At 47.6% G+C, this 25,997-nt stretch overlaps 2 protein-coding genes and 1 long non-coding RNA gene across 3 annotated transcripts; 1 reads left to right on the top strand and 2 right to left on the bottom strand.

Moving 5' to 3' along the window:
- Positions 1-6,633: 6,633 nt before the first annotated feature.
- On the bottom strand, positions 6,634-7,674 carry LOC135395872 (uncharacterized). The gene is made up of 2 exons (XM_064626960.1): positions 7,310-7,674; positions 6,634-7,024 (listed from the first exon to the last, which is right to left on the bottom strand). The coding sequence occupies exons 1-2, from the start codon at positions 7,672-7,674 to the stop codon at positions 6,634-6,636; spliced, it is 756 nt and encodes a 251-aa protein (XP_064483030.1).
- A 4,826-nt stretch (positions 7,675-12,500) lies between these two features.
- LOC135396057 (uncharacterized) lies at positions 12,501-12,831 on the top strand. The gene is made up of 3 exons (XR_010423275.1): positions 12,501-12,530; positions 12,623-12,673; positions 12,783-12,831. It is a non-coding gene; the product is annotated as an uncharacterized LOC135396057 (long non-coding RNA).
- A 2,838-nt stretch (positions 12,832-15,669) lies between these two features.
- Positions 15,670-16,431, bottom strand: LOC135395873 (jerky protein homolog-like). Its single transcript, XM_064626961.1, has one exon. The coding sequence runs from the start codon at positions 16,429-16,431 to the stop codon at positions 15,670-15,672; it is 762 nt and encodes a 253-aa protein (XP_064483031.1).
- Positions 16,432-25,997: the final 9,566 nt, after the last annotated feature.

The following is a 25,997-nucleotide window of genomic DNA, read 5'->3' on the forward strand; positions in this document are numbered from 1 at the left end:
TCAGCAGTTTGAGGGCACACGTCTGCAGTTGCTGGCGCAACCTCCGACGGATCCACCGGCGCATTCGTTGGGTTTTCGCCATCAAGGCTATCACACTCCAAGTCGAAACTCACGGCACCATCGCTGAATCCGGGTTTACAAGGTGGGTCAGCGTGTCGTCTATGCTCTTGCACAGAAAGCTATCTTCGTCTCAGCAAACGTCACGGCTGACGAAGAAACTGTCGGTTTCTCTGTCCCAGAACTTGTACCCTTTTACGCCTTCAGGACGAGCGGCATGGCCGAGTGGGCTAAGGCGTCCGCTCGTTGTTGGTAACCAAGGTCGTGCTGTAGACTGGGAGGTGGTGGGTTCGAATCCTACTGCCGGCTGTGCTGTCTGAAGTTTTCCCTGGGTTTTCCGAAGACTTTCCAGACGAATGTCGGCACAGTTCCCCCTGAAGTCGGCCCAGGACGCATACTAATCCCCCTGTCCCCCACTCCTTCCTGCTGTCCTCTCTCCGTCTGTCCACATCTGTACGCCTGCTCATAGCCACAGTTGCTTCGCGGCGCTAACACGCAATAAAAAAAATTACGCCTTCAGGGTGCCCGACCAACATACATTCTACTGCCTTGGGGTCCAGTTTGGACTGTCGACGCTGTTTCTTTATGGCCCAGCGGGGGATATATTTATTAGACCAAAGGAAAAATAGGGGGGAAAGGTCAGCCAAACGGGACGTCGGCTTGCTATTTCGCAAAGAAAAAAGAACAATAAATGAAAGAATAAAATAAATAAAAAAGGAAATAAAATAATTAGGAAACAAAGGACAAACTAACAAACGGTGACAAAAAGATGAGATAGATTAAAGTAAAAGATGACAAAACGATGACTAACAAAGCCCAGGCTCACGCTCAGCGTCCATATACCTAGGGAGTGACTTTTTCAGGTTAAATTCCTCACCCAGACTCGGAAGGGGGGGGGGGATCGGGTTATATTTCTAATTCTAAAATTCGGGAAGAAATCGGGCGATAATTGTGCCTTCGGGTGCTATCGGGTGTTCTGTTTCCCTCTTGTACTAAAATCGCTTCATAACACACAAAGATATGCTCCGTACCATTCATTACCCTACAACTGCACAAGCAAGTAATATTTACAATAATCACTTGTAAATTATATTTGCAGCACTCACATCTATCGAAATCACAATGCTTACGAGTGATATTTGGAATGCTTACAAAATCGAGTACTATTTACAACATCGGCCACATGCGTTTACGGGGCATTTTTGTTCACAAATAGCATCATTTGCATCTTAAGGAGTTCCGATGACATTTGTGAGCGCTCTGGACGCTGCACATATCGCAACTTTGAGAATGCTCTTTCAGCGTCGCAGCTGCCATTTGGTATGCACAGAATAGCTATAGCTGCCTGTGACAAGTGCGGGTAGGGTTGCTTCGCATGTGCACAGTGGGTATAGTCAGTAGCAAATCGGGATGCATCTTCTGAGGTGCATCCTCTGAAATCTGAGGTGCATCCTCCATGAAATACTGCTTTGGTTCAGCATGAACATGAGAGAGGTTGTCCACAACAAGGCGGAACAAATCACTGTAGTGATCTACCTGCTGCGGCACTGATGCTTTTCTAAAAGGGTCCAGGACAGAGCTTAGTTTCAGGAAACGCATCTGGTTGAACTTGGTACCTGCTGTTACATTTCGCGCAACGGTATTGGACCACTTTTCGCACAGGCTATAGCAGAACTCATCAAGGCTATTTTTCATATCTTCTCTTTCTGCCCTTGGAAGCGTTGCCAACGCAGTACTTGCCGTGTTGCTTCTTTCGCGTGGCAGGTCGGAAAATCCCTGTGGTAACTTTACGCAAACAAGATGCTCATAGTGGGGCACTAAAACATTCCCACTCTCGAGCTCAGTTTGGATATCTATCAACTGTCGAAGTGCGTCTCGCATCAATACGGCCTTTGCAAATTTGTTCTGGCTGTGTCCAGCAAGTATGCTCTTTATCTTTGCCGCTTCGCTGTTGCTAGTGTTGGTTTGCACCAAATCAGTCAAAGCACCCCACATTTCTACAGTGCAATCTAGTGACTTTTAAAAGCTCGACCATATGTTCACCACCATATGACCACACTTAAAGAGATAGTCACAACATTACCAATGGTAAAGCTGTTGCATGCGTTCACCCTTTCCACGTCAATTAATGCCGTTCTATTCCCCTTCTTTTCTTTGCCGTAGGAGCATAACAAAACGTCTACAGTTGGAACGCCGGTTATATCAGGAGTCTCATTCACAATTACACTTACATTGGATTGTCCTATGTCTTCACACAAAGCTTCAAAGTCCTTCTCGAATGCCTCCTGAAGATGACGCCGCCGCAACTGCTCACTTACTGGCATTGTCGTAGTTGCTGGGCAGTATTTCTTCACAAAGTCACCGAGGGATCCACCGGGGTGTTCCACGCTCACACCGGCATTTGCTAGAGCGCGAACAAAATTGTGCACCTCACTCTTTGCAAGTTGGCCCTTTTGCCGCTGTCTGAACATGATATGAAACACCGTCGGCTGCTCTTCATTCTTCGCTTTTTCTTCGAGCGCGCAGGTCTTCAACTTCTTATGTCCGGTCGATGCCAAATGTTCCCGTATCCTGTCGTAGGGCTTCTTCGCAGGATCATGTGGCAACACTACGTGGCAATATTTGCATACCAGTGAATGTTGGCCTCCGCTTGTCGAGCTGTCTTGCCCAGTTGCAACCTCCAGGTCGTCATGGTCCTTGCACCAGTCCTCTGGGATCTTCCTTTTTTGTCCCATCGTAGACCGTTACTAATGGCAGATGAGGACTGAAACCTAGCCAATATCTTTGAAAAATAATTATTTGCTGAAGTCAAAAGTGGGAGCCTGGGGATCGCTTATTTACTCGTTTCCTTTCCAATTCTTTTTGTGGGCGACCTACTGACACTAATCCCCTAAGGAATGGACACTAGGCTACTGACGCACTTGGACGCATTTCTGGGAACGTCAGTGACCCGTTTAGTAGTATGTTACACGTGGCCACCATTGTTCTGGTTTTCAGTGGGAAGGTCACGTGGGGATATCGTAGTGAGTGGAATTCGGGGAGAAATCGGGTTTAACCAGAATTGGTCAGAGGCCCGTTCGGGGGGAAGAAACGGGCGAAATCGGGTTTAGCCGGAAAAAAGTCACTACCTACATGTGGCCGATACGGGCTTCTTTCCCAAACCACAGCGTCTCTGGCACCTGCCCGCCCACCGAGCTGGAGGAACACTTATATCATAGGTAACCGGCTGTTACAAAGGCGTCGGCCCAGAGCGTTATGGGGATACCAGACTCAAACAGGAGACCTCTTGTCATATTCAGCAGAGCCTGATTCACCCTATCTGCTACGCCCTTTTGCTGGGCGTGCCTGGAACCGTGAGCTGACTCTGTATTCCATGCTTCTTCAAGTACTGGGCGAAGTCGCTTCCGGTGTGTTCTCCTCCGTTGTCGCTATGAAGAGTCTTTATAGTCAACCCATGGAAGTTCTCTGCCATTTACTTGTACTGATCCACCCTTGGACGGTAGGGTGATGCTTCCGACGTCTGAGTGCACCAGTTCCAATGGTGAAGTGGCCCGCGGCGAACTCTGGGTATGTGGGAAACATTTTCGTTTCAACTTGCCTAGAAGGCAGACGGTACAGTTTCCTTCTTCTTTGGACTCGTTTCCTCAAGGAAACGATGCAAGGTAAGGTGGGGTAAGATGAGACAGACATTTGCAATTGAACATCAAATTTTATTTTTCGTGCAAAAAAGAAAAAAAAGAAAATTAGCTACTGGCACATTCTCAGGTTTCTAGAGCTTCTGACCTGTAAATGCAGAACGGATGTAATCGGTCTAAAATAAACATAGAACAAGACATTCAAAAATTCAGATTGTCTCGCCGTGAGAGACACGCCGTGGTGATGAACTATACAAATTAGTTTTTGCAATCCAAGCCGACAAAGTAAAGTCCGTGGGCCCCTACACAACCCCCTTGGGCCCACCGCCCATACGATGTGCAATAAAACCACACAGAACCCGGTGCTATTTTGTTCCACCGTCCTTTGCAAACAGTCTGATATGTGTCGCTGGTCGCTTGCTTTTGCGTGCGTTTCTACTAAGCAGGAAATATCTTAGGAAACAGGAACACTTGCTGAAAAATCCTAGGCGATATGCAAAAAACAAATCTCTGAGGGACAAGCATAAAGCCACTTAATAGTTGTCTTATCCTTTTCCAAATTACATAAAAAATTATAAAGGCATTCATTTAGATTACATTAAATTGTCGTGTATTCCCTCGTGCATATAATCGGATGCATAAAGTTTTCTGTTCAACATGGGATGACCAAGAGTGCCCATATTTTTGCATATATGCAGATAAATGAATAAAGGAATAGGGTGTGGATTTACATTGACAGAATAAGCCTGCGAAACGGTCCTGCACAGATGACAAAAAAAAAAAAAAAGAAGGAATACAGAAAATCGCGCCTTTTTGGCAGGTCTTTACATTCCAGGCAGAAGTAACCGATTTTTTTTTCTCTGCAACCCATACACCAATCCGCACAATTCTCACGTGCAACAAAGCAGACATGCAGAGCCACCTATGAGTAAAGTTTCAAGCACATGGAGCAATGCGTCTCTGAGGCAGATGGCGTCGAGCAAAAAATGCCACGTCTTGCCCCGTGTCTCATCTTGCCTCATCTTACCCTACAGACCCCAATGTGAAGGCTGTCCTATAGACGGCGGTGGACAAAGGATGCGTCCAAGGCCTTCGATAGTTTCAACGATGAACGCAACTCTTCCACCGTTTACAGCCGCCCAGCTCGAGTAGCTGACAAACTTAAGGCTCCGCTCTTGCCTCGCACTTCTGCTCTCCCACCACCAAAAACGACTCGGAGCCCTATAGCTCTTCAAATCTTTCGACAGACAGGAGAATTCCTGTCTATCTAATTCTGGTACGTACAATACGTCCTTCAAAACAAGTGTCATCCCGCCGTTCTTCTACGCGAGCTGGAATTCAACGTGACCTTTCCCGTGTATCTTCGCGACTTCTTTGTTAGCCATCTCTACAGCTGATGGGGCTGAATAAAAGTTCCGCATCTGACTTCTATCCGACGTCATGCGGTCTGTTCCACCGCTATCCAAATACCACACGTGTCTAGCTGTTGCGCTACCGTCCTTCGCACACAGAGCTTTATGTGTCACTTTCCTAGCGTGTGACATGTACCTCTTCTCCAAAGAGTCGCTGCGTTGGTCTTCAGAATCACCTTCGCAGTCCTTGGCAATGCGTCCGTACTTCCCACATGTGAAACACAGCACACGTCGTCTCGGTACGGCGTATGATCCACGGGTGCAATTCCTCTTGCCAGCGGAGCGATCCCTCCTCGTGTCGTACTTCGCCTCACCACGTTTCACCTCAGGCCTGGCTTTGGTCAGAAGAGCTTGTTCCTCTCCGTCCAACAGGGTCTGGTCCTCGTTACGTCGTTTTTTTTTCTCTTCGACAAGGAGCCGCGCTTTCACCTCCTTTGTGGTAAGAGCGGCTTCATCTTGTTCGAGTTTTAGGATGAGGGCTTCGTAACTGTCAGGTAAACCCATTAGCATTACTAGTGCCACTTCCTTGTCCGTGAGCCCGTATCATCCATTGGAAAGTTTCCTGTTCAGGTGCATGAGCCCGCTCAAATACTGTTTCATGGGCTCTTCCCTCTTCGTCTTGACGCTCACGAAATCACGAAGCAACTGCAAAATATACAACAATGCATACTTCGTGTGCATTTCGCGCAGGGTATCCCATGCTTCGTGCGCCAGGAGACAGGCTCCAATGTCATCTAGGTAGCTGTGATCTACCACCAAAAAAGAAAGGTGAGTGCCTTATTATTGACCCTCCTCTCCTCGTCCGTCATCTCAACTCCTGGGTATCCAGGGTAGAAGGCTTCCCAGCAAGCTTTTTGCACAAGTGCAACTTTAGCTCTGATGGACCAGGCAAGGTAATTTTTCGACGTCATCTTTGCAATCTTGAGCTCGTCTCGTAGCGCCATTCGTTCTTTCCGTATTGCTTATCTTCTTATCCACCAAGCGTCCCAGTGCTAGTCGTCGAGGCCTGCTCGGCACATAACCTGTTAAGCAGTAACCACAAGCGTAGCAATACGTGAGACAAGTAGTCGAGACGTGTGTCAACGTTGCCACAGAAGCCTTTAATGACGCAGAGAAAAGAATGAACAACACAGCACGCCACGCGAGTCGCGACGGCACGCAGAAGAAGTGCCGAACAACACAAAAACAAAAACCTAATGCCCCAAACAGCTAATGCACATTGCACATATCTAACAGCAACGTCACCTAATGGATTTAATGTGTCGATAAACCTGACCGATGAACTCTGTGATGTGGGTGGGGGCAGGGGCATGGAAGGTACATCGCCACAAGGGGAATGTAGGTAGGAGTGAGGCTGACTGGAACATCTCTGTTTGAGACGTGAACCTTTACTGGCAACAACTTTCAAATACAGCGATCCACCACAACTCGGTACACGCCCACCGCACGGCGCAACACATGGTTTCGCTCACGATAACTGCGATAAGCCGCGTATCGATGCTGACGATGACGACGCGATGCTGACGTTCTCACGATGACCGGCATCTGTACGTCGCCACAAGGACTTCCGCCTCGCAGAAACAACGGTCACCAATGTTCTGGGGTGAAGAGATAGATGTGGGCGGGGCCCAGTGGACGCTCCGTTGAGGTTGAGGTGCGGCAGGCTGAGGACGATGCAGGGCTTGGGCGGCGACCGGGAGGTTGTGGATAGCTGGTCGCGATATCCCATCGGAGGTGGTGTCGAAGTAGGCTGGCTTAAGTCTGTCGATGGACACCGTATGAGGCCCGCGGGGAAGATCCAAGCGAAAGAACTTATCCGCGCAGTCAAGGACTTTGTATGGCCCGTCGTAGGGTGGTTGCAACGATGAGCGTACGGCGTCGTGGCGGATGAAGTCGTGGGAGGCTAGGAGGAGGTCGGGGCTGATAAAGACTTGTACTCAGTGGCGTCACTAGGGGGATGCGGGGGGTGCGTTCCGCAGCGGGTGATGCGACAGAAAAGGGTAACGTGCTGCACCAGTACTGCCTCCTCCTCTCTTTTTCAGTAGCGAGGTGACGCTAAAAACAACTTAAGAAGCCCTCGCCGAGCATGTGATTTTTTTCTGCGTATGATATGATACTGTTATTTATCGTGTATCGCCTCGGATGCAAAGGGACACATTATTGCGCGGGGGGGGGGGCGGAGCTCCCGCAACGGGTGACGCATACCCTAGTGACGCCACTGCTTGTTCTAGAGGCTGTGCGGGACGGTGTGGGCTTGAGGTCTTAAACAGTAAGCGGAGACGATCGATGTAGGATGCGAGGTCCGGCACAGGTGGTGGAGGGTACGCGAAAAAGTCTCCAGGTAGGCGGATTGAGCAGCCGTACACAAGTTCTGCCGCACTGCAGAGGTCGTCCTTGATAGCTGCACAGGAGCCAAGCAGGACGAGGGGAAGGCGCTCGATCCAAGACGTACTGTTGTCTGTAGCCCGTAGAGCAACTTTAAGCTGTCGATTCAGACGTTCTACGATCCCATTAGCGGCTGTGTGGTAGGCGGTGGTCCGAATGTGGCGAGTGCCCAGTAGATTGCACATGTACGGAAAAGGGCGGACTCGAACTGACGTCCCCTGTCAGTGCATGGTTACGGGATACCCCTGTGGCGAGAACGGCGTTCGCCGCAGTTTCAGCGGTAATGTCCGGTATCGGTATGTCTTCTGGCCAACGGCTGTAGCGGTCAATGCCAGAAAGGAGATAACGGTATCCTTTAATTGGTGGCAGCGGACCTACAAGATCAATGCGGACTTGGGCGAAGCGGACATCGGGTGCGAGGAACTTTGCTGATAGTATGGCGATGCACCTTTGACCGTTGGCACTGAAGGAGAGCTCGTACCCACGAGCGAACGTCGGTGTTCATGCGGGGCCATATGTAGGATGCTGCCAGGAATCGTTGCGTGCTACGATTACCGGTGTGGGCCAAGGAGTGATGGCGTTGAAAATTTGCCGTCGGAAGTCCTGGGGCACGAACAGTCGAGGGATTTCTGTTGACGTGTACACCGGAGCTTCTTAGACGAGTCGGGAAGGGAAACTTGCTGGACGGATGTTGAAGTAGAAGTTGATCCTAGAAGGTCAGCAAGTTCAAGATCTTCCTGTTGTGCTATGCCCATGGCGTCCAAATCGACATTAGGCGTCGTGTGCAAGGCGTTGACGCCTATCCGGGAAAGAGCGTCCGCGACGGCGTTCTGTTCTCCCGAAATGTGACGTACGTCTGCAGTAAATTCCAGAATATACGACATGTGACGCGTTTCCCTGGGGGAGTGATTGCATGACGCTGCTCGTAGCGCAAATGTGAGCGGCTTATGGTGTGGGAAGAGAACAAACGTGCAGCCTTCCAAGAAATGGCGGTAGTGCTTCGCAGACAGGTACACAGCAAGAAGGTACACAGCTCGCGTCCGAACGGGCTGTACCTGCGCAGGGCTGGGCATGTATTACAATACTTTGTATTATAATAGTATTACTGTAATACATTTTGTACTAGTATTACGTATTATATTACAGGTTTCACAAAAGTATCTGCATTAAGTATTATAATACGCAAAAACGTGTATTACAAGTGTTATAATACTCCAGTAATACTTCTTGGATTTTGACGTGTTCGTTCACCTCGTATGCCCTGCAGCAGGGTGATATAGGGCGGTCAGGCGGGTCAGCTCACTACACTTTTTTTTATGTCATCCACTCTTTGAACACCTCTCGGGATTAGTCACTGTACTCTCTCAGGACATAAAATTCCTGGGAAAGAAAGGAACAATCTGAAGTGTTCCTAGCTCTGTATCCAAGGTTAATGTACACACCAGGGCCGGCTTCTACTTCTGGTACGCGGGGAATTTTCGCCCCCCTGAAGGATGCTGGCATATTCAATATGCCACATGATGTTGCACTTGAAGCAGGGGCGGATCCAGACCTTCGGTTTGGGGGGGGGCAGGTTCTTTGCACGGGCGCCTGGGGGGGGTATGGAAATTCAATGCATAAAGAGAGTTTTTTTGGGGGCGCCAATAGGCCAACCGCTCCCCTGGATCCATCGCTGACTCAAAGATTGAATTTTTGAGAAAATGTGGTTACAGCCAAATAATCAGTAATACTTCTCTTGTTTCATGCAACGGGCACTGTAAATTGTGAAATAAATGTTGTGTATGCCTTGGGCTTTTCAAAAATTTATGTATTCCTTTACCATATTATTACCATAATGTATTATAATACAGTATTAGTATTATGTATTATAATACACATTTTCAAAAAGTATTTGTATTGTAATACACTTTTTTGTGGAGTATTATGTATTAGTATTATAATACGAAAAAATAGTATTACTGCCCACTCCTGGACTACCTGGCCCCAGTTGGTGATAGACGCTTAAAAAAACCGAGGGGTTTCCACTCGCCATCTTGTCTCTGCTGCACCAACGGCGGCCCCAGCGAACCAGATACATCCAGCAAATGTCCGTAAGATATCTCACCCGTGATGTTTGGATATCCATTGGAGTTTGCCACAGATCCGTTTTACATCCATGCGATATCCCAGCGACTAGCATTTCTGCCATGTTTGTAGATCCACTGAAAGTCCCTGCGACGTCTGTCACGGATATTTGGATATATACGGGAGGTTACGAATATCGTACATATTTTGCTTTCAGAAATTTTGTGCATCAGATCTTTAGTGTTTGTAGAGTGCGTAGAGACCACTGCAACTGTGTACCAGCAAATAATATTTATTGTGTGTTTTAACCCATTTGATACTATTGTTTCCCATTTGGGAACAGAAACATTACCTTAGCCTAACAGGATTCATCACGGTACAGCAACACCGTGGGACCTGCCAGCATATGTGCCGAACCCTGCCCGCCACACTTGGACCACTTGGGGAAACCCGCAGTAACCTCTATTTGCGAAGTGGATGGAACATATACTGAAATACAAATCGTTACACACACGTTCGTTAGGGGTAGCGTGGCGTAAACCATTTGTAACGGTGACGAGGATGTATCTTCGCAATTCCTGTGTTTCTGCATCAACCCACAGTATACCCAACATTTCTGACATCCCTTCCTATCAACTACTGTGTTTTTAATTCAGGATACCGTCTCTATAAGGACAAACAAATATTTCCTGGATCTCCCATAGATATCCCTCTGGATGCAGATCCCATTGGATCTGCAGGCTGCCTGTCATGGAACATTCAAACATCCAGTGGGCGATATCCTTTCAACATACCAGGGACATCTGTTTACTGGAGTAAGCCCAAAACGCAATAAAATTGTGCGATATCCCATAGATATCCTATGGATGTCGAGATATTCAGGACGTGCGCGACCTTGTAGGGATGTCCTAGGGATATTAATGGTTTGCCGGGGCGGTGGAGGCGTCAACGAGCAAGGCCATTTCAGCGTTAGGGCCTGGGTGGTGAAGTATAGGACAGCATTTGCTTGTGTCCTTTTGACCTCGTGAAACGCGTCCTGTGCTCTCTGTGTCCAAGTGAGACTGGATGCGAGGGCTTCTCTTGAAGTGTGATTGCCGAGAATGTCGTAAAGAGGTTGGAGCAGCGCAGCAGAGTGGGGAACAAATCGTCGATAAAAGTTCACCAGACCGAGGAATGACAGCACTCCGCGGCGAAAGGTAGGTGTGGGGTAGTCCTGGATGACTTGCACTTTGGAAGGCAGGGACTTGATTCCCTGCGGTGTGATGATGTGGCCCAAGAAGGTAATCGAAGATACATGGCACTCACACTTCGCGGCGTGGAGACGCCGTAGTCCTGAAGTCGCTCAAAGAGTTGGCGAAGATGTATGCGATGTACTTCTGGGGATGGGCTTGCGACTAGGATATCGTCCAGGTAATCAAAGGCGAAGTCAAGACCGCGCAGCACTTCGTCAATGAAACGTTGGAAAGTGTATGCGGCGTTTTGAGAGGCCGAATGGCATACGGACGGCATACTCAAAGAGGCCAAAAGGCTGCTGTTATAATCACTACTAATCTTGCAAAGAATATTTGCCACCATTGCGCAGCATAACCCCTCCTCGCACCATTGCTGGCGACGCGTGCATTATCATACGAAACGTTATCTGTTATATAATCTTACACACCTTACTCACTGCGATATCTGAAAATCTTAGAAATTATAAGCGTTTCTAATGACCACCAATTTTGTGACGCGGCCTCGCCGGTACACTGTAAAAAATTGCCGTAAAATTTACGGTCAAAATTCATTTTTTGCCGTAAAAGGAACACGTATGCTACGGTAACTGGAAATACGGTCCAAGTAGTGTAATTAATGCGGCACCAATGAAACATGCCGTAGTTATGACGGTTATCACCGTAAATAAGGCGGTAGTGTGTCCGTAATCGTGATGAAATGGGCTGTAGATTTTACGGTAGTGTGCCGTACTTTCACATTGCCTTCCAGTATCTGACATTGTGCTACGCTTGCTGGGAACAGCGAATTTTAATAAACGGTTGATTGCTGTACATGTATACATGCATATGGTGACACAGTGTTGCTATGCATTGTACTTCATTAGAGGCCAACTCCATACTTCAATAACTTTCATATCTGCTGCTGTGTGTACACACCTGGGCATGTCGTACAAACAGTGGACATCATTGTTTAGCGTACCGTGTGCTCTGAAGAAAAAAAGCACACGAAAAACACTCACGAACAGACGGGAGCGTTTACTGTTCAGGATATTTAATATGACAAAGTACACTTGTGCAGCGTTTACTAGCGACAGAAACGCAACGACACTGGAGCCCAGCCTACACTGCCAGCTCCTTCACTACAAAGGCTGGTTACGCTGGGAACAGGATGACGGATTTCAAATATACACAGAGATTACATAAACGGACAGAAAAATACGTGACAAAAAGAAACAGAACAGGGCTGCAGCGATCAATGTTGCTGGCAGCAGTGTAGCCGCGTCGGCGGCATTTGCAGAGCCAACGATGGCGAAGGGCGCACACGTCGTCATCGCTAACGTAATTTTCAAATTGACAGACGGCGTTTGCAAATGGCGACGGGGAAGTCTATGCTAGTTGCATGTGTCCAAATGCAGTGGGTTTCAGGTATGTATAAAGTGTTATTGTTTCTCAACACTCACCTCACATTGCGCTGTGATCATATTCCGCATTGCCGAAAGGTGTATCCGCAGCGCACGGTTAATTATTGCACGATCACGTCTTCCTTACTGGGCACAACGGATGCGCCTCACGGAGCAGATTAGAAGTTCGAACCCCGCTGGCGGAGTAAATAAACGTACTGTACTCCCAGAAGACGCGTACTTTCGCATTATTGCACGCGATAAGGAAAATGATCCGGTGTATTATTTCCAGGTGCCGTTACTTGAAGCAGCTGCCGGCTAGAAGAAACTGATCCGTGCGCATATGCCCACTGCTGTAGCCTGAAGGTATATTACGTATCTTGTTGATGTGTTAGATTTACTTCTTGGTCCCACTTCAGTGCTTCAAGAGCTGTTTTGCTGTAAATTTTGTATTCTAGGTGAAAAGATCTAAGACCATGCGTATAGGACATACCATGTGCTTCATATGCGTATGTACTTGTCGATGTGGTGTTACTTGTACGATGTCGGGATTGTTGAACATGTTTTACGTGTTCTTGACCCCTGCCTAATTTGTTTGTTTCCAATCGGTTCCGGCAGAGATGGTCACTTCTGGGCACACCATCCTTCCTGGCCAAGTCGCGTAAAAAGGCATCCAAGATACGCTTGGCCCTGGATCACTTGCTGAAAGAAGACCCAGGAGTGGGCATCTCTTTTGCATGGTTTCTCGTGACACTGAGTGAGCATTTCAATTTTTATCATCAATCAGTCTTGTATCACGTTATCGTTTCACTCCTTCACTCTGCAGCAGCACATTTCAACTTAAAACTGATATTATTCAGGCTTATTTTCTCTACCCGTATGTACCGCCGTTCTTTAGTGACTGTAACACATGCTTTAGTGATCATAACTTAAATGTCTCACCTATGTCCCAGCAAACCAGATACATCCAGCAAATGTCCCTAAGATATCTCGCCCGGGACGTTTGGATATCCATTGGAGTTTGCCACAGATCCGTTTACACATCAATGCGATATCCCAGCGACTAGCATTTCTGCCATGTTTGTAGATCCACTGAAAGTCCCTGCGACATCTGTCGCGGATATTTGGATATATACGGGAGATTATGAAATTTTGCATTTAAAAATCTTGTGCATGAGATATTTAGTGTTTGTAGAGTGCATCTGCAACTGTGTACCAGCAAATAATATTTATTGTGTGTTTTAACGCATTTGATACCATTGTTCCCGTTTGGGAACAAACACATTACCTTAGCCTAACAAGATTCATCACAGTACAGCAACACCGTGGGACCTGCCAGCATAAGTGCCGAACCCTGCCCACCTCACTTGGGCCACTTGGAATAACCCGCAGTGGCCTCTATTTGTGAGTTGGATGGAGCGTATACTGAAATACAAATCGTTACACACACGTTCGTTAAGGGTAGCGTGGCGTAAACCATTTGTAACGGTGACGAGGATGTATCTTCGCAATTCCTGTGTATCTGCATCAACTCAAAGTATACCCGACAACATTCCTGACGTCCCTTCCTATTAACTACTGTGTTTTTACTTCAGGTTACCATCTCTATAAGGACAAACAAATCTTTCTTGGATCTCCCATAGGTATCCCTAGGATCTGCAGGCTGCCTGTCATGGGACATTCAAACATCCAGAGCGCGATATCCTTCCAACATACCAGGGACGTCTGTTGTTTACTGGAGTAAGCCCAAAACGCAATAAAATTATGCGATATCCCATAAATATCCTATGGATGTCGAGATATTCAGGACGTTCGCGATCTTGTAGGGATGTCCTAGGGATATTAATGGTTTGCTGGGGTCTAGAAAGGTAGGACTTGAGGAGGTGGTGTCCCTTGTAACTTCACACGAAATTAGGGTATTTTGTTGGTTTGGCATGCTGCTTGGCCACCCTTGAACATAAGCATTCCTTTGTGATTGAAATCGGGCCTTTTTACCCACTTAGAATTTGCGGCAATAAGTGCATAGCATGGCGGATAATGCTCGGTGTCCCACTCCTTATTTTTTGTCGGAACCAAAGTCGTTGAGTAAAGCTACTGGTAGCTGGCTAGTACATGTAGCTGCCTATCTTAATATATTGAGAGCTTCTGTTTCTCCCTAGCAGTAAGAAAGTAGGTACCCTCTGTAAGGCTGGTGCAGCGTGATGCTGTGCTCTGGTCTCCATATTATTTATTCATCCAGAATGCAAGAAGCATTACAAAGTTGTTGCTTAGTTATGACTACAGTCTAAAATCTGAGTAGTAAATAAAGTCCACTTTGGTCATAAAATGTTATACTGGTGCGGCGTAATTGCAGTATGCTGTTTTAGAATGATTAGTGGGTAAAATGCATGCGAGGCAAATGGGGTGGCGCAGCGGTAACGCGTGCGCTTGGAGACTGGGAGGTCCGCGGTTCGAATCCGCTTGCCGGCTGTGCCGTCTGGGGTTTTTCCTGAGTTTCCCTCAGATGTGTAATAGGCGTATGCCGGCACAGTTCCCCTGAAGTCGGCCCATGGACGCAGCTATCCTCCCCGCGAGCGGATTCCGCTCGTTCTTCCACTTCACCCTTTCCTCTCCTCCTCTCCACCACCTTTCCCTTCCCGAGAAACATGCCGCCTAATCAGGCAGGCAGACCTCTCGGGTTCCTCCCAACGACACTCCTCCTCCCTCCTCCTCGAGGTGGTTCCAACCAGCTCCGGTGGACCAGCTCCGGTGGCGCAGCGGTAACGCGTGCGCTTGGAGACTGGGAGGTCCGCGGTTCGAATCCGCGGGCCGGCTGTGCCGTCTGGGGTTTTTCCTGGGTTTCCCTCAGATGTGTAATAGGCGTATGCCGGCACAGTTCCCCTGAAGTCGGCCCATGGACGCAGCTATCCTCCCCCCGAGCGGATTCCGCTCGGTCTTCCACTTCACCCTTTCCTCTCCTCCTCTCCACCACCTTTCCCTTCCCGAGAAACATGCCGCCTAATCAGGCAGGCAGACCTCTCGGGTTCCTCCCAACGACACTCCTCCTCCTCCCCTCCTCCTCCCTCGAGGTGGTTCCACTCATGATTTGTGCGCGGAACAAAGAAATCAGTATTAGATTGAACATTGAAATTATGCGCTTTCTCTCCCTTTTTTTTCGGTGACGAGTAGTACAGGTGCGGGACGTGCATGTGGCAGTATGAAGGACGTTAGGGTGCAGCGAATTTATGTGGTACATATCTTATGGAAAAAACACAGGTGTGCAATTCTCTGGTACATGGTGAGATTCGTGTAGTGATTTGCTATAAACTAACCATCTCATTCCTGCATACATCACCCGTGGCACTAGTCATCAAAAGTAAAAATATGCTTGCTTCAACGACGGCGTTGCTGATTCTTTCATTTAACACATATCTTGTAATTGGAACTACCTGTTGAATTGCTTGGCATGTATTTTCTCGAGTATAGAGGCACACAAAAAAAAGCTATCAATGCGCATCAACTTTGCTTAAATGCTTTGAGAAATGGCGTCGCGATGTATTTCAGCTAATGTCATGTTGTCACAGTAGACATTTCCGAGCGTATCGACAGCCGCAAGTATTGCTGTTGTAGAAGGAGCAGCAATAGCACTCGCGTCGTCGTCGTCGGAGCCTTCCGCTGGCAGTTCGAGGACTTGTGAAACGATTTCCCCATCAGTCATTTCGGCAAAAAATTCTGCACATTCATCCACTTCGGCGTACATTTCAAACTTTACACTTGCAGGTATTGTCATACCTGAGCTTCGGAGGTCCGCTACCAATGCCCGGGCGTCCGCCGATCTGTCGTCGTTACCGATGGTGATACCAACGGTGCTCGTACTCCGTACTTGCGTAGTGTCCTTGCAAAATCCGGCGTGACGAAAACTGTTTGCTATAGTGCTCCCTTTCACTGCTTCCCACGAGTGGGCAAAAATATGAAGCACGGCGAGAAGCGCAATGTTATAGTTAGTTTTGTTTTCGTAGCACAGCACAACACGCGAGAGCAGGCGGGACCGGTAGAGAACTTTGAGATGCTTTATGATTCCTTGGTCCATGGGCTGCAGGACACTTGTTGTATTCGGAGGCAAGAAATCTAAACGTATCGCCGGGAGGTTGTGTACTGTGCAGTTATCGATGAACATGATAACACTCTTCTCGCACATAAGTTCTCTCGCGACGTCAGCTTGTTTTCTTCCACTTTCAACCATCCGTACGGCTTTCACTTTTTGCTGCAAAGTCACAGTCGAGTACATGCCTCTCGAACGCTTTCCTTAGGATCTGACATCGTCGACGCCGAAGACGGTGTTGACGGTACTGCCGTCACTGTTGAAGAATCAGCCGTGGTCTCAGCGGACGTGTCTGTGCCGCCGACATGCTCGCGTCATCATCGCATTTGTCAGTATCCCAAGTCGATCGAGACACCCTCAGAATCACTTGAAGGCGTGGACATCACTTCGTGGTTTCACTTCTTGTCTCCAACAATAGCTTGTTTATGGGTGGTTGTGGCGCGTGTACATAACCTCATCAATGGTGTGCACACGTAAACTCCGCCCCCGCGCGCGCCATCAGCAACGGCGATGGGGGGAAAAAACACGGAAAAAAAACGAGTCGAATATGTACGAAAAATTGAACTGTAACTGCGAAAAACGGTCAGAGTTTTCGGACGTCAAAATACATTGGCTCAATAAGGCATCTGATAAAGCCACAAATTTTGTCCTAAATATGGGAAAGTCAGAATTTTTGGAGCCAGAAAAATCGGTCGGCGACTGTATCAGCCCTGCAGAGGCAGCAAGCTGAAGAACAGAGCCACAACCTACAAAGAAGTTCTGGGGATTGTTTCAAAAACAGCAGAAGTGTAAGGGAACGTTTTACTTGGTAACTAGATACACTTAATGTACTTTGCAACTCTAAGATGTTGTTTTGATTGCTGCAGATTCAACAGACTTCACAGATTTTTCCACCCTAGCTTTCTCTGTATGTACAATAAATGCTCGATCCTGTACTCTGTGGCTGGTGTCACACGTTACTCCATGACATGCAATTCCATTAAAAGAAGACACACAATTACACACCCTACAGTGCTGTTTCCACATTTGTGGGAATCAATGCACTCCACACTTCAACCAAAAGCAGACTCTCTCAGGTGGCCGTGAAAATTACGGGGAAAAAATCCCTGTGAATTTTACGGCTGCATTTTTGTAAGATACCGTAATTTTAACGGGGAAAACCAGCTTCCGGTTACATCAAAATTACCGTAAATTTAACGGCAGTACTTCTCCTGAAGTGGCCGAAATTTTAGCGGGAAAAGTCCGGCAACATAGCTGCCATTAAAACATACGTAAATTTTAGTTAGTTAAAAGTTTACGGTATTTAAAAGTTTATGGTAGTTTTTTTACAGTGTAACACGCCTGTGACACCACATACGCAACGCAAAGAAAAATGTATTTCTATGTCCAAAATCCACGCAAATACGTGTCTCCAGAGTTACTAATGATCATGATGACGTGTAGAGGTACAAAATATCGAGATCTGAAGCTAGAATATAAGTGTGTGGCGGAAATAGCCTGAGGTATAGAGGCAGGTTAGAGTTAGTCTGGTATTGCATCAAGCCGAAAAATGCGCCCGCACGCAAGTAGCCGGAGGAGAAGTAGGCCAGGATTATCTTAGTACCGTATACGACCAACTGATGCGTGTAGGGGGAAATAGCACAAGATAGGGGAAGGCTAGAGTTAGTGTTGTACTGCACAAGGCCGACTAATGAGCGCTAGTGGAAGTAGCCCCATCAGGATATGCTACAGTTAGCGTTGTACTACATCAGACCGACTAATGAGTGCCGCTGGAAGTCGTACTGCATAAGGCCGACTAATGACGCGAGTGGAAGTATCCTCACGTAGGATAGGTTAGAGTTAACATCGTACTGCATAAGGCCGACTGATGACGCGGGTGGAAGTGACCTCACGCGGGGATTGGCTTGAGTTAACATCGTACTGCATAAGGCCGACTAATGACGCGGGTGGAGGACCCTGACGCAGGGACGGCTAGAGTTAACGTCATACTGCATAAGGCCGAGTAATGACGCGGGTGGAAGTAACCTCACGTAGGATAGGTGAGAGTCAACATCGTACTGCATAAGGCCGACTAATGACACGGGTGGAAGTAACCTCAGGTAGGGATAGGCGAGAGTTAACGTCGTACTGATAAGGCCGACTGATGACGCGGGTGGAAGTAACCTCACGCGGGGATTGGCCCGAGAAAACGTCGTACCGCATAAGGCCGACTAATGACGCGGGTGGAAGTACCCTGACGCAGGGATGGCTAGTGTTAACGTCGTACTGCCTCAGCCCAACTAATGACGCGAGTGGAAGTAGCCTCACGTAGGGATAGGCTAGAGTTACAGTCGTAGTGCATACGGCCGACTAATGACGCGAGTGGAAATAGCCTCAAGTAGGATAGGCTAGACTTAGCGTCCTACTGCATAAGGCCGACTAATGACGCGGGTGGAAGTACCCTCACGTAAGGATAAACTAGAGTTAACGTCGTACTGAATAAGGCCGACTAATGACGCGGGTGCAAGTAGGCTCACGTAGGGACAGGCTTGAGTTAGCGTCGTACTGCATAAGACCGACTAACGAGCGCTGGTGGAAATAGCCTCAGGTATGGATAGGCTTGAGTTAGGGTCGTACTGCTTAATACCGGCTAATGAGCGCGGGTGGAAGTAGCCTCAGGTAGGGGTAGGATAGAGTTAGCGTCGTACCGAGTAAGGCCAACTAATGACGCTGATGAAAGTACCCTCACGCTGGGACAGACTAGAGTAAGCGTCGTACTGCATAAGGCCGACTAATGACGCGGATGAAAGTACCCTCACGCAGGGATAGACTAGAGTAAGCGTCGTACTGCATAAGGCCGACTAATGACGCGGGTGGATGTAGCCTCACGTATAGGCTAGAGTTAGCGTCGTACTGCATAAGGCAGACTAATGACGCTGTTGAAAGTACCCTCGCGCAGGGATAGACTAGAGTAAGCGTCGCACTGCATAAGGCCGACTATGACGCGTGGGGAAGTGGCCTCACGTATGGGTAGGCTAGAGTTAGCGTCGTACTGCATAAGGTCGTCGACTAATGACGCTGATGAAAGCACCCTCACGCGGGGATAGACTAGAATTAGCGTTCTACTTCATAAAGGCGACTAATGCGCGCGGATGGAAGTAGCCTCACTAGGGAATAGGCTAGAGTTAGCGTTCTACTACATAGAGCCGACTAATGCGCGGGTTGAAGTAGCATCAGGTATATATAGGCTACAGTTACCTTTATGGTGCATAAAGTTGACTAATGGGCGCTGGTGGAAGTAGCCTCATGTATGGATAGACTAGAGTTAGCTTTCAACTCCATAAAGCATACTGCTCGTGGGTGGAAGTTACTCCAGGTAGAGATAGCCCAGAGTGAGCTTTATAGCGCATTTTTAACCTTTATGATAGTGAAGGCAGCATGACACAGTATAAGAGAGACAAAGAAATTCCTCTTTTCGAAAATAGGCTCAAGGTCTACAGACTAATAACAATGTATAAGCTTTATAATGCATCGTCTTCCTTTGTCACCTCTCCCCTTTTTTCTCTGATCGCATTCACCACTGTTACAGGTTGGCTTCCTGTCTGCCGTATTGAGTCCTATAGAAATTCCCCCTTGATATTATGTTTGCGCGACTGGGACTGATTTGCCGCCTGATTTTCTATTGCCAATCAATGCAGGTGCTTTCGAAAGGTTGTGCGTTGAGTTGTATCTATTTTGAGGTATATAGTGTGTGTATATATTGTCTCCTCCTTATGTAATGCCTTAGGGCCCTTAAAGGTATTAAAATGAAATGAAATGAAATAAAGCTGAATAATGGGCGCGGGTGGAAATAGCCTCAGGTAGGTATAGGCTAGAGTTAGCGTTCTACTCCATAAAGCTGACTCATGCGCGCGGGTGGAAGTAGCCTCACGTAGGGATATGCTGGAGTTAGCGTTCTACTCTGTAAAGTCGACTAATGTGCGCGGATGGAAGCAGCCTCAGGTAGAGATAGGCTAGAGCTAGCTTTACAGTGCATAAAGTCGACTAATGACGTGGGTGGGAGTACCCTGACGCAGGGATGGCTGAAGTTAACGCCGTACTGCCTCAGGCCAACTAATGACACGAGTGGAAGTAGCCTCACGTAGGGATAGGCTAGAGTTGGCATCGTACCGCATAAAGCCGGCTAATGACGCCGGTGGAAGTACCCTCACGCAGGGATAGACTAGAGGTACCGTTCTACTTCATAAAGCCGACTAATGCGCGCGGATGAAAGTAGCCTCACATAGGGATAGGCTACAGTTAGCTTTCTACTGCATAAAGCCGACTGATGCGCGCAGGTGGAAGTAGCCTCAGGTATAGATAGGCTAGAGTTAGCTTTATAGTGCATAAAGCCGACTAGTGGGCGCTCGTGGAAGTAGCCTCAGGTAGGGATAGGCTAGAGTTAGCGTTCTACTCCATAAAGCCGACTAATGCGCCCGGGTGGAAGTAGCCACACGTAGGGATAGGCTAGAGTTAGCTTTCTACTCCATAAAGCCTACCGCGCGTGGGTGGAAGTTACCTCAGGTAGAGATAGGCTAGAGTTAGCGTTCTACTCAATAAAGCCGGCTAATGCGCGCGGATGAAAGTAGCTTCACGTAGGGATAGGCTAGAGTTAGCGTTCTACTGCGTAAAGCCGACTAAGGCGCGCGGGTGGAAGTAGCCAAAGGTACAGATAGGCTAGAGTTACCTTCATAGTACATAAAGCCGACTAATGGGCGCGGGTGGAAATTGCCTCAGGTAGGTATAGGCTAGAGTTATCTTTATAGTGCATAAAGCCGACTAATGGGCGCGGGTGGAAGTAGCCTCAGGCAGGGATAGGCTAGAGTTAGCGTTCTACTCCATAAAGCCGACTAATGTGCGCAGGTATAAGTAGCCTCAGGTAGAGATAGGCTAGAGTTAGCTTCATAGTGCATAAAGTCGACTAATGGGCGCGGGTGGAAGTAGCCTCAGGTACGGATAGGCTAGATTTTGTGCTATAACGACGAAGAGGCTCTGCGAGCCTCGGGACAAGGGTAATATCTTGCGCGCCCAGTTCGGGTAGCCATTGTGTCGTTCTACAATAAAAGGGTACTGACGTACAGACTCTGACTTGCGCGTGGTGGCGGAAGTGGGATACTCAGGGGTAGCCTCGACTAGGACGTGGGTAGAAGTTACGTTCTGCCGATGGAACGCCATGTTGTCTCCAGAGTCCAGTTTGGGGCGGAGTTCAACCCCCGGAGTTGCCGTGGCCCTAACGCATTGTCAGCCTCCAGAGCAAATCAATTTCAGTTGCCCTGAAGAATGGCCTAAGTGGATCAGACGCTTCGGAGGTCAGTGGGCTGGATTTAAAGCCTCATGGAGAACAGGTCAACGCCCTCATTATATGGGAGTTAATGGGAGATAAGGCCGAAGATGTATTGTTGTCTTTGACCTTAAGCGAAGCTGACATGACGAACTACGAGACCGTTGTAGCCGCTTTTGACAAGCATTTTGTGGTCAAGCGCAATATCACTTATGAACGAGCAAAGTTTAACTCCCGTTCTCAAAAAGAGGGAGAACCCTCTTTTTGAGAACGGGAGAAGAGGGAGCTCATAACGGATCTGCTTGCTCTTGCCGAACATTGCAAGTTTGGATCCCTACGCGATGAGCTGATTCACGACAAAATTGTTGTTGGAGTAAGAGACTCTCTCAGAAAAGATGCAACTGAATCCTGACCTTACGCTGGAGAAAGCCACGACTATGGCTCGACAGACGGAAATGGTTAAGAAGCAACAAGCGTCGTTGCAGCCAGGCCCCGAAAACAAGGTTCAACGAATCAAAAGTCCCAAGTTATTGGTGCAGAAGAATGCTGCTGGGCACGCGCATAAATCTGCAACCAACAATGGGAGGACAGGGCATTCTGCTAACTCGCGAAGTGTGAATTTCTGTCGGAAATGTGGTCGTTCTCCACATCGCGGAGATAGTTGCCCAGCAAGAAATGCAAAATGCAATAACTGCAACAAAATGAGGCATTACTCCCGAGTATGTTTAAGTGCTGCAGCAGCCAGGGTGGTTTCAGAAGAACCCGCGTTTCTTGGCACAATAAACGTCGAAGGGCCCAAGCATTGGCTGGCGCCAATAAACCTTTGCGGAGCTACGCTGGTCTTTAAAGTCGACACGGGAGCCGATGTAACTGTAGTCTCTCAGGAGACATATCGTAGATATTTATCGACAATTCCGTTAAACAAGCCAAGCAGAATACTGAAAGGACGGAATCGGAGCAAGCTTCAAGTCATATGGGTGTAATAAAAGCTGAACTCGAATACAGACTGAAGAAGCTGTCCACGGATGTTTTTGTAATTAGAGGTCTAGAAGAACCATTATTGTCTAGCGAAGCACCTGATCTTGTGAAAAGGCTCTTTGAAGTTACGGCGACGGGATCTAGTCTTCAACCTGTAAGAGAATTCCCAAAGCTGTTGCTAGATACCCTATAATGTATGTTTGAAACCGTACGCCGTACCCTTTGCGCTTTCAGCCCCGCGCAGAGTGCCCCTTCCTCTCATGGAAAGGATAAAGAAGGAAATTGACCACATGACTGCACAGGGTGTCGTCGTACCGGTAGATGAGCCTACGGAATGGTGCTGCGGCATGGTAATTGTGAAAAAGCCAAATGGAACTTACCGAATTTGTGTTGACTACACCTCGTTGAACAAGTTCGTAGAAAGGGAGCTCCATCCTATGCCAGTCACAGACCGTGTCATCGCTCAGATAGGAGTCTCCAAGTACTTCTCCAAGCACTGCGAATTCTGGCTACTGGCTCTGGATACGAATTCTGGCTACTGGCAGTTTCAACTAATCGAAGAGTCGCAATTACTTATGACCTTCATTACTCACTTTGGTCGCTTCAAGTTCACAAGGTTCAAGTTGCCGTTTGGGATATAATCAGCACCAGAGTTTTTTCAGAAGAAGATGGCTCATATCGTCTCGGTCTTAGAGTCGTCTGCAACATGGATGACATCTCCTTGTCCACGCGAAGACAAGAGAAGAGCACGCCGACAGACTACGCAAGGTTCTCGCTCGTAGGAGGAGGATCTTTATAGTCGTATCTTTACAGTGCGTAAAGCCGACAAATGGGCGCGTGTGGAAGTAGCCTCAGGTAGGGATAGGCTCCCAGTAAACCACTAATATCCCTAGGACATTCCTACAAGGTCGTGACCGTCCTGAATATCTAGACATCCATGCGATATCTGTGGGAGGTTTCAGAACGACGTTTGCGTTCCGGTTTTACCTAGTGAATAACAGATGTCTCAGGTACGTCTGCAGGATATCGCGCTTTCGATGTTTGAAAGGAAGCAGCCTGCAGTTCCCTACAATATCTATGGAAGATCCGGTAGACTATATCTTGGGCAGTGATTGAACGTCAGAGGAATATCGCCAGTACGTCGCCTGGTGATATACGGATGAATACATGACGTTTGCCATGTTCCGAAAGCAACGTTCTTCTTCTGCTGAGAGCTCTCACCATAACAAACGTTTTACGCCCAATACACTTATAATGAACGTGCTCCAACAACTGGTACTTCAGTATATGCTCTGGCCTCCGGCCATTTCGCCAAGAGAGGCCATTGTGAATGTTCTGGTCTCCCTTCAAATCCGCGTTCGCGGTGGAATGGGCAAAAAGGGAGCCTGTTTTTTTTTTCTTTTTTTTAGGGTGAGGGCATTTTTAACAATAACACCCTAAATAATAACTTTGGGCTATGATACTATAATATACTATAGTATGTATATAATATACTACACTGATAAAACTACATACAGTATAAAACCTACTCAACTACGGGGTTTATTGTTCTGGCACCGTACAATATCCACCTCATATCCACATGTCCATGAAAGGCATTGTAAGGGATTCCTGGGATCATAAAACAGGGGGTAAAGTCCAGCTCCCATGGATATCCAATGGATGTAGGTTGGACCCTCACGAAAATCCACTAGATATCCAGATACCCATGTTGCGGCGTCTTATGCACGTCTGTGTGCCATTGGTGGTATGCTGGGAAGCGCTGGACGTGACATATTTAGAGAAACTAACATGTTTTGCACCGTTTGTGTGGATCGACAGTTCCGAATTCAGGGACTACATGCCATGGCTGAAACCGAAATCTGGAATTTAATCGTTTTCGAAACATGCCTGACAAGGAAAAGTGACGCTAGCTGTGAGAGTATAATCTCCCTCCTTTACAGTTATTGAACCCTATAAATGCGCCTTTCCCGTTTCAAAAACATCTAAGAACCAGCATAGTGGCGTTTCTTGGAATATTCGAACTTAAGTGCGCACAATACGTCAGCGAACCGACACAAAGCCGACAACGAACGATGAGAGCCGAGAAATTGAAGGGCTCTGCCGTTGGAGAAGTCCGCGAGGTTCTGGGCGTAGCATTTACTGTGTTAACAATTAATTTAATGTAGTCCAACAATTTCGTTTGATTAATTAGGTTATTCACATTAGTAATATAGCATGTGTACTTAAAAGTTATATTAAAAGAATATATTATGCCTGCTTTATTTGGAGCATTAGTTCGAAAAAATGTTCATAAAATGTCCCTCCCTCGTCCGCTTAACGTCCCTATGGATATCTTTCAGGCGTCCCCGAGGACTCCTTCTTCCTCTCATATGGACATGCGAGCGTACTTATATTGGACGAAACTTGTTATTTCCAGGATATCCCAACATTCAACTTCTGATGTACAGCTGATCTCCATAGCACAGCCCTGTGTTGTTGGTGTCTAGCCTATCCCTACCTGAGACTACTTCCACACGCGCCCATTAGTCGGCTTTATGCACAATAAAGCTAACTCTAGCCTATCTCTACCTGAGGCTACTTCCACCCGCGCCCATTAGTCGACTTTATGCACTATAAAGCTAACTCTAGCCTATAGTCTAGCCTATAGTATCTACACCTTAGGCTAGTTCGACCCGCGCGCATTAGCCGGCATTATAGAGTAGAACGCTAAATCTAGCCTATCCTTACCTGAGGCTACTTCCAATCGCGCCCATAGGCGACTTTATGCACTATAAAGCTAACTCTAGCCCAGTAAACCATTGACGTTCTGCAGACGTCCACACGATATCCGTTCGTGGATATTTGGACGTCGCAGGGACATTGCCAGAGATCCCGTTGACGTACTTCGGACGTCCCTGCGACTAGGATTTCTTCCGCTTTCTCACATCGTATGGACGTCGCATAGGCGTCACTTAAGGACATTTAACCGTGGCTTCAGCGCTAGCAAATGCAGCATTTAATAGGTATTCTGCATGGTTGCAATGGAGCATTTAATAAGTACAGCTGGCCCCAAAGCATATTAACTGAACAGAACCTTTGACTTGGCCTGTCCCATTGACTATGCTCAAGTAACATTTCCGTAATGGTATCACACGGTGGCAATGCTCGTGCTCGTGCTCAGTGCGGTGCGTTTAAAGGTGTGCTTAAAGGTAAGTGTGTTTAAAGGTGCAGTCCCCCACTGTGCGCCCCCTTTCACCCCATCGCGTACGCGGAGGGATACCAGAGCATCCACAATAGAGTGTGTTGCCGAAATGGCTGGAGCATATACTGAAATAAAAGAAATGGCACGTTCATTATAAGAGTATTGCGGCGTAAGACATATGTAACGGTGAGGGGGTGCATCTTTGCAGTTAATTCGTGTATGTGCAGATTCAAGGTATAGCCAACAACGTTTCTGACATTCCTTCCTATCGAGTATTGTGTTTTTAATTCA

This window comes from Ornithodoros turicata, chromosome 5, assembly GCF_037126465.1.
Source record: "Ornithodoros turicata isolate Travis chromosome 5, ASM3712646v1, whole genome shotgun sequence".
In the NCBI taxonomy this organism is placed as follows: domain Eukaryota; kingdom Metazoa; phylum Arthropoda; class Arachnida; order Ixodida; family Argasidae; genus Ornithodoros; species Ornithodoros turicata.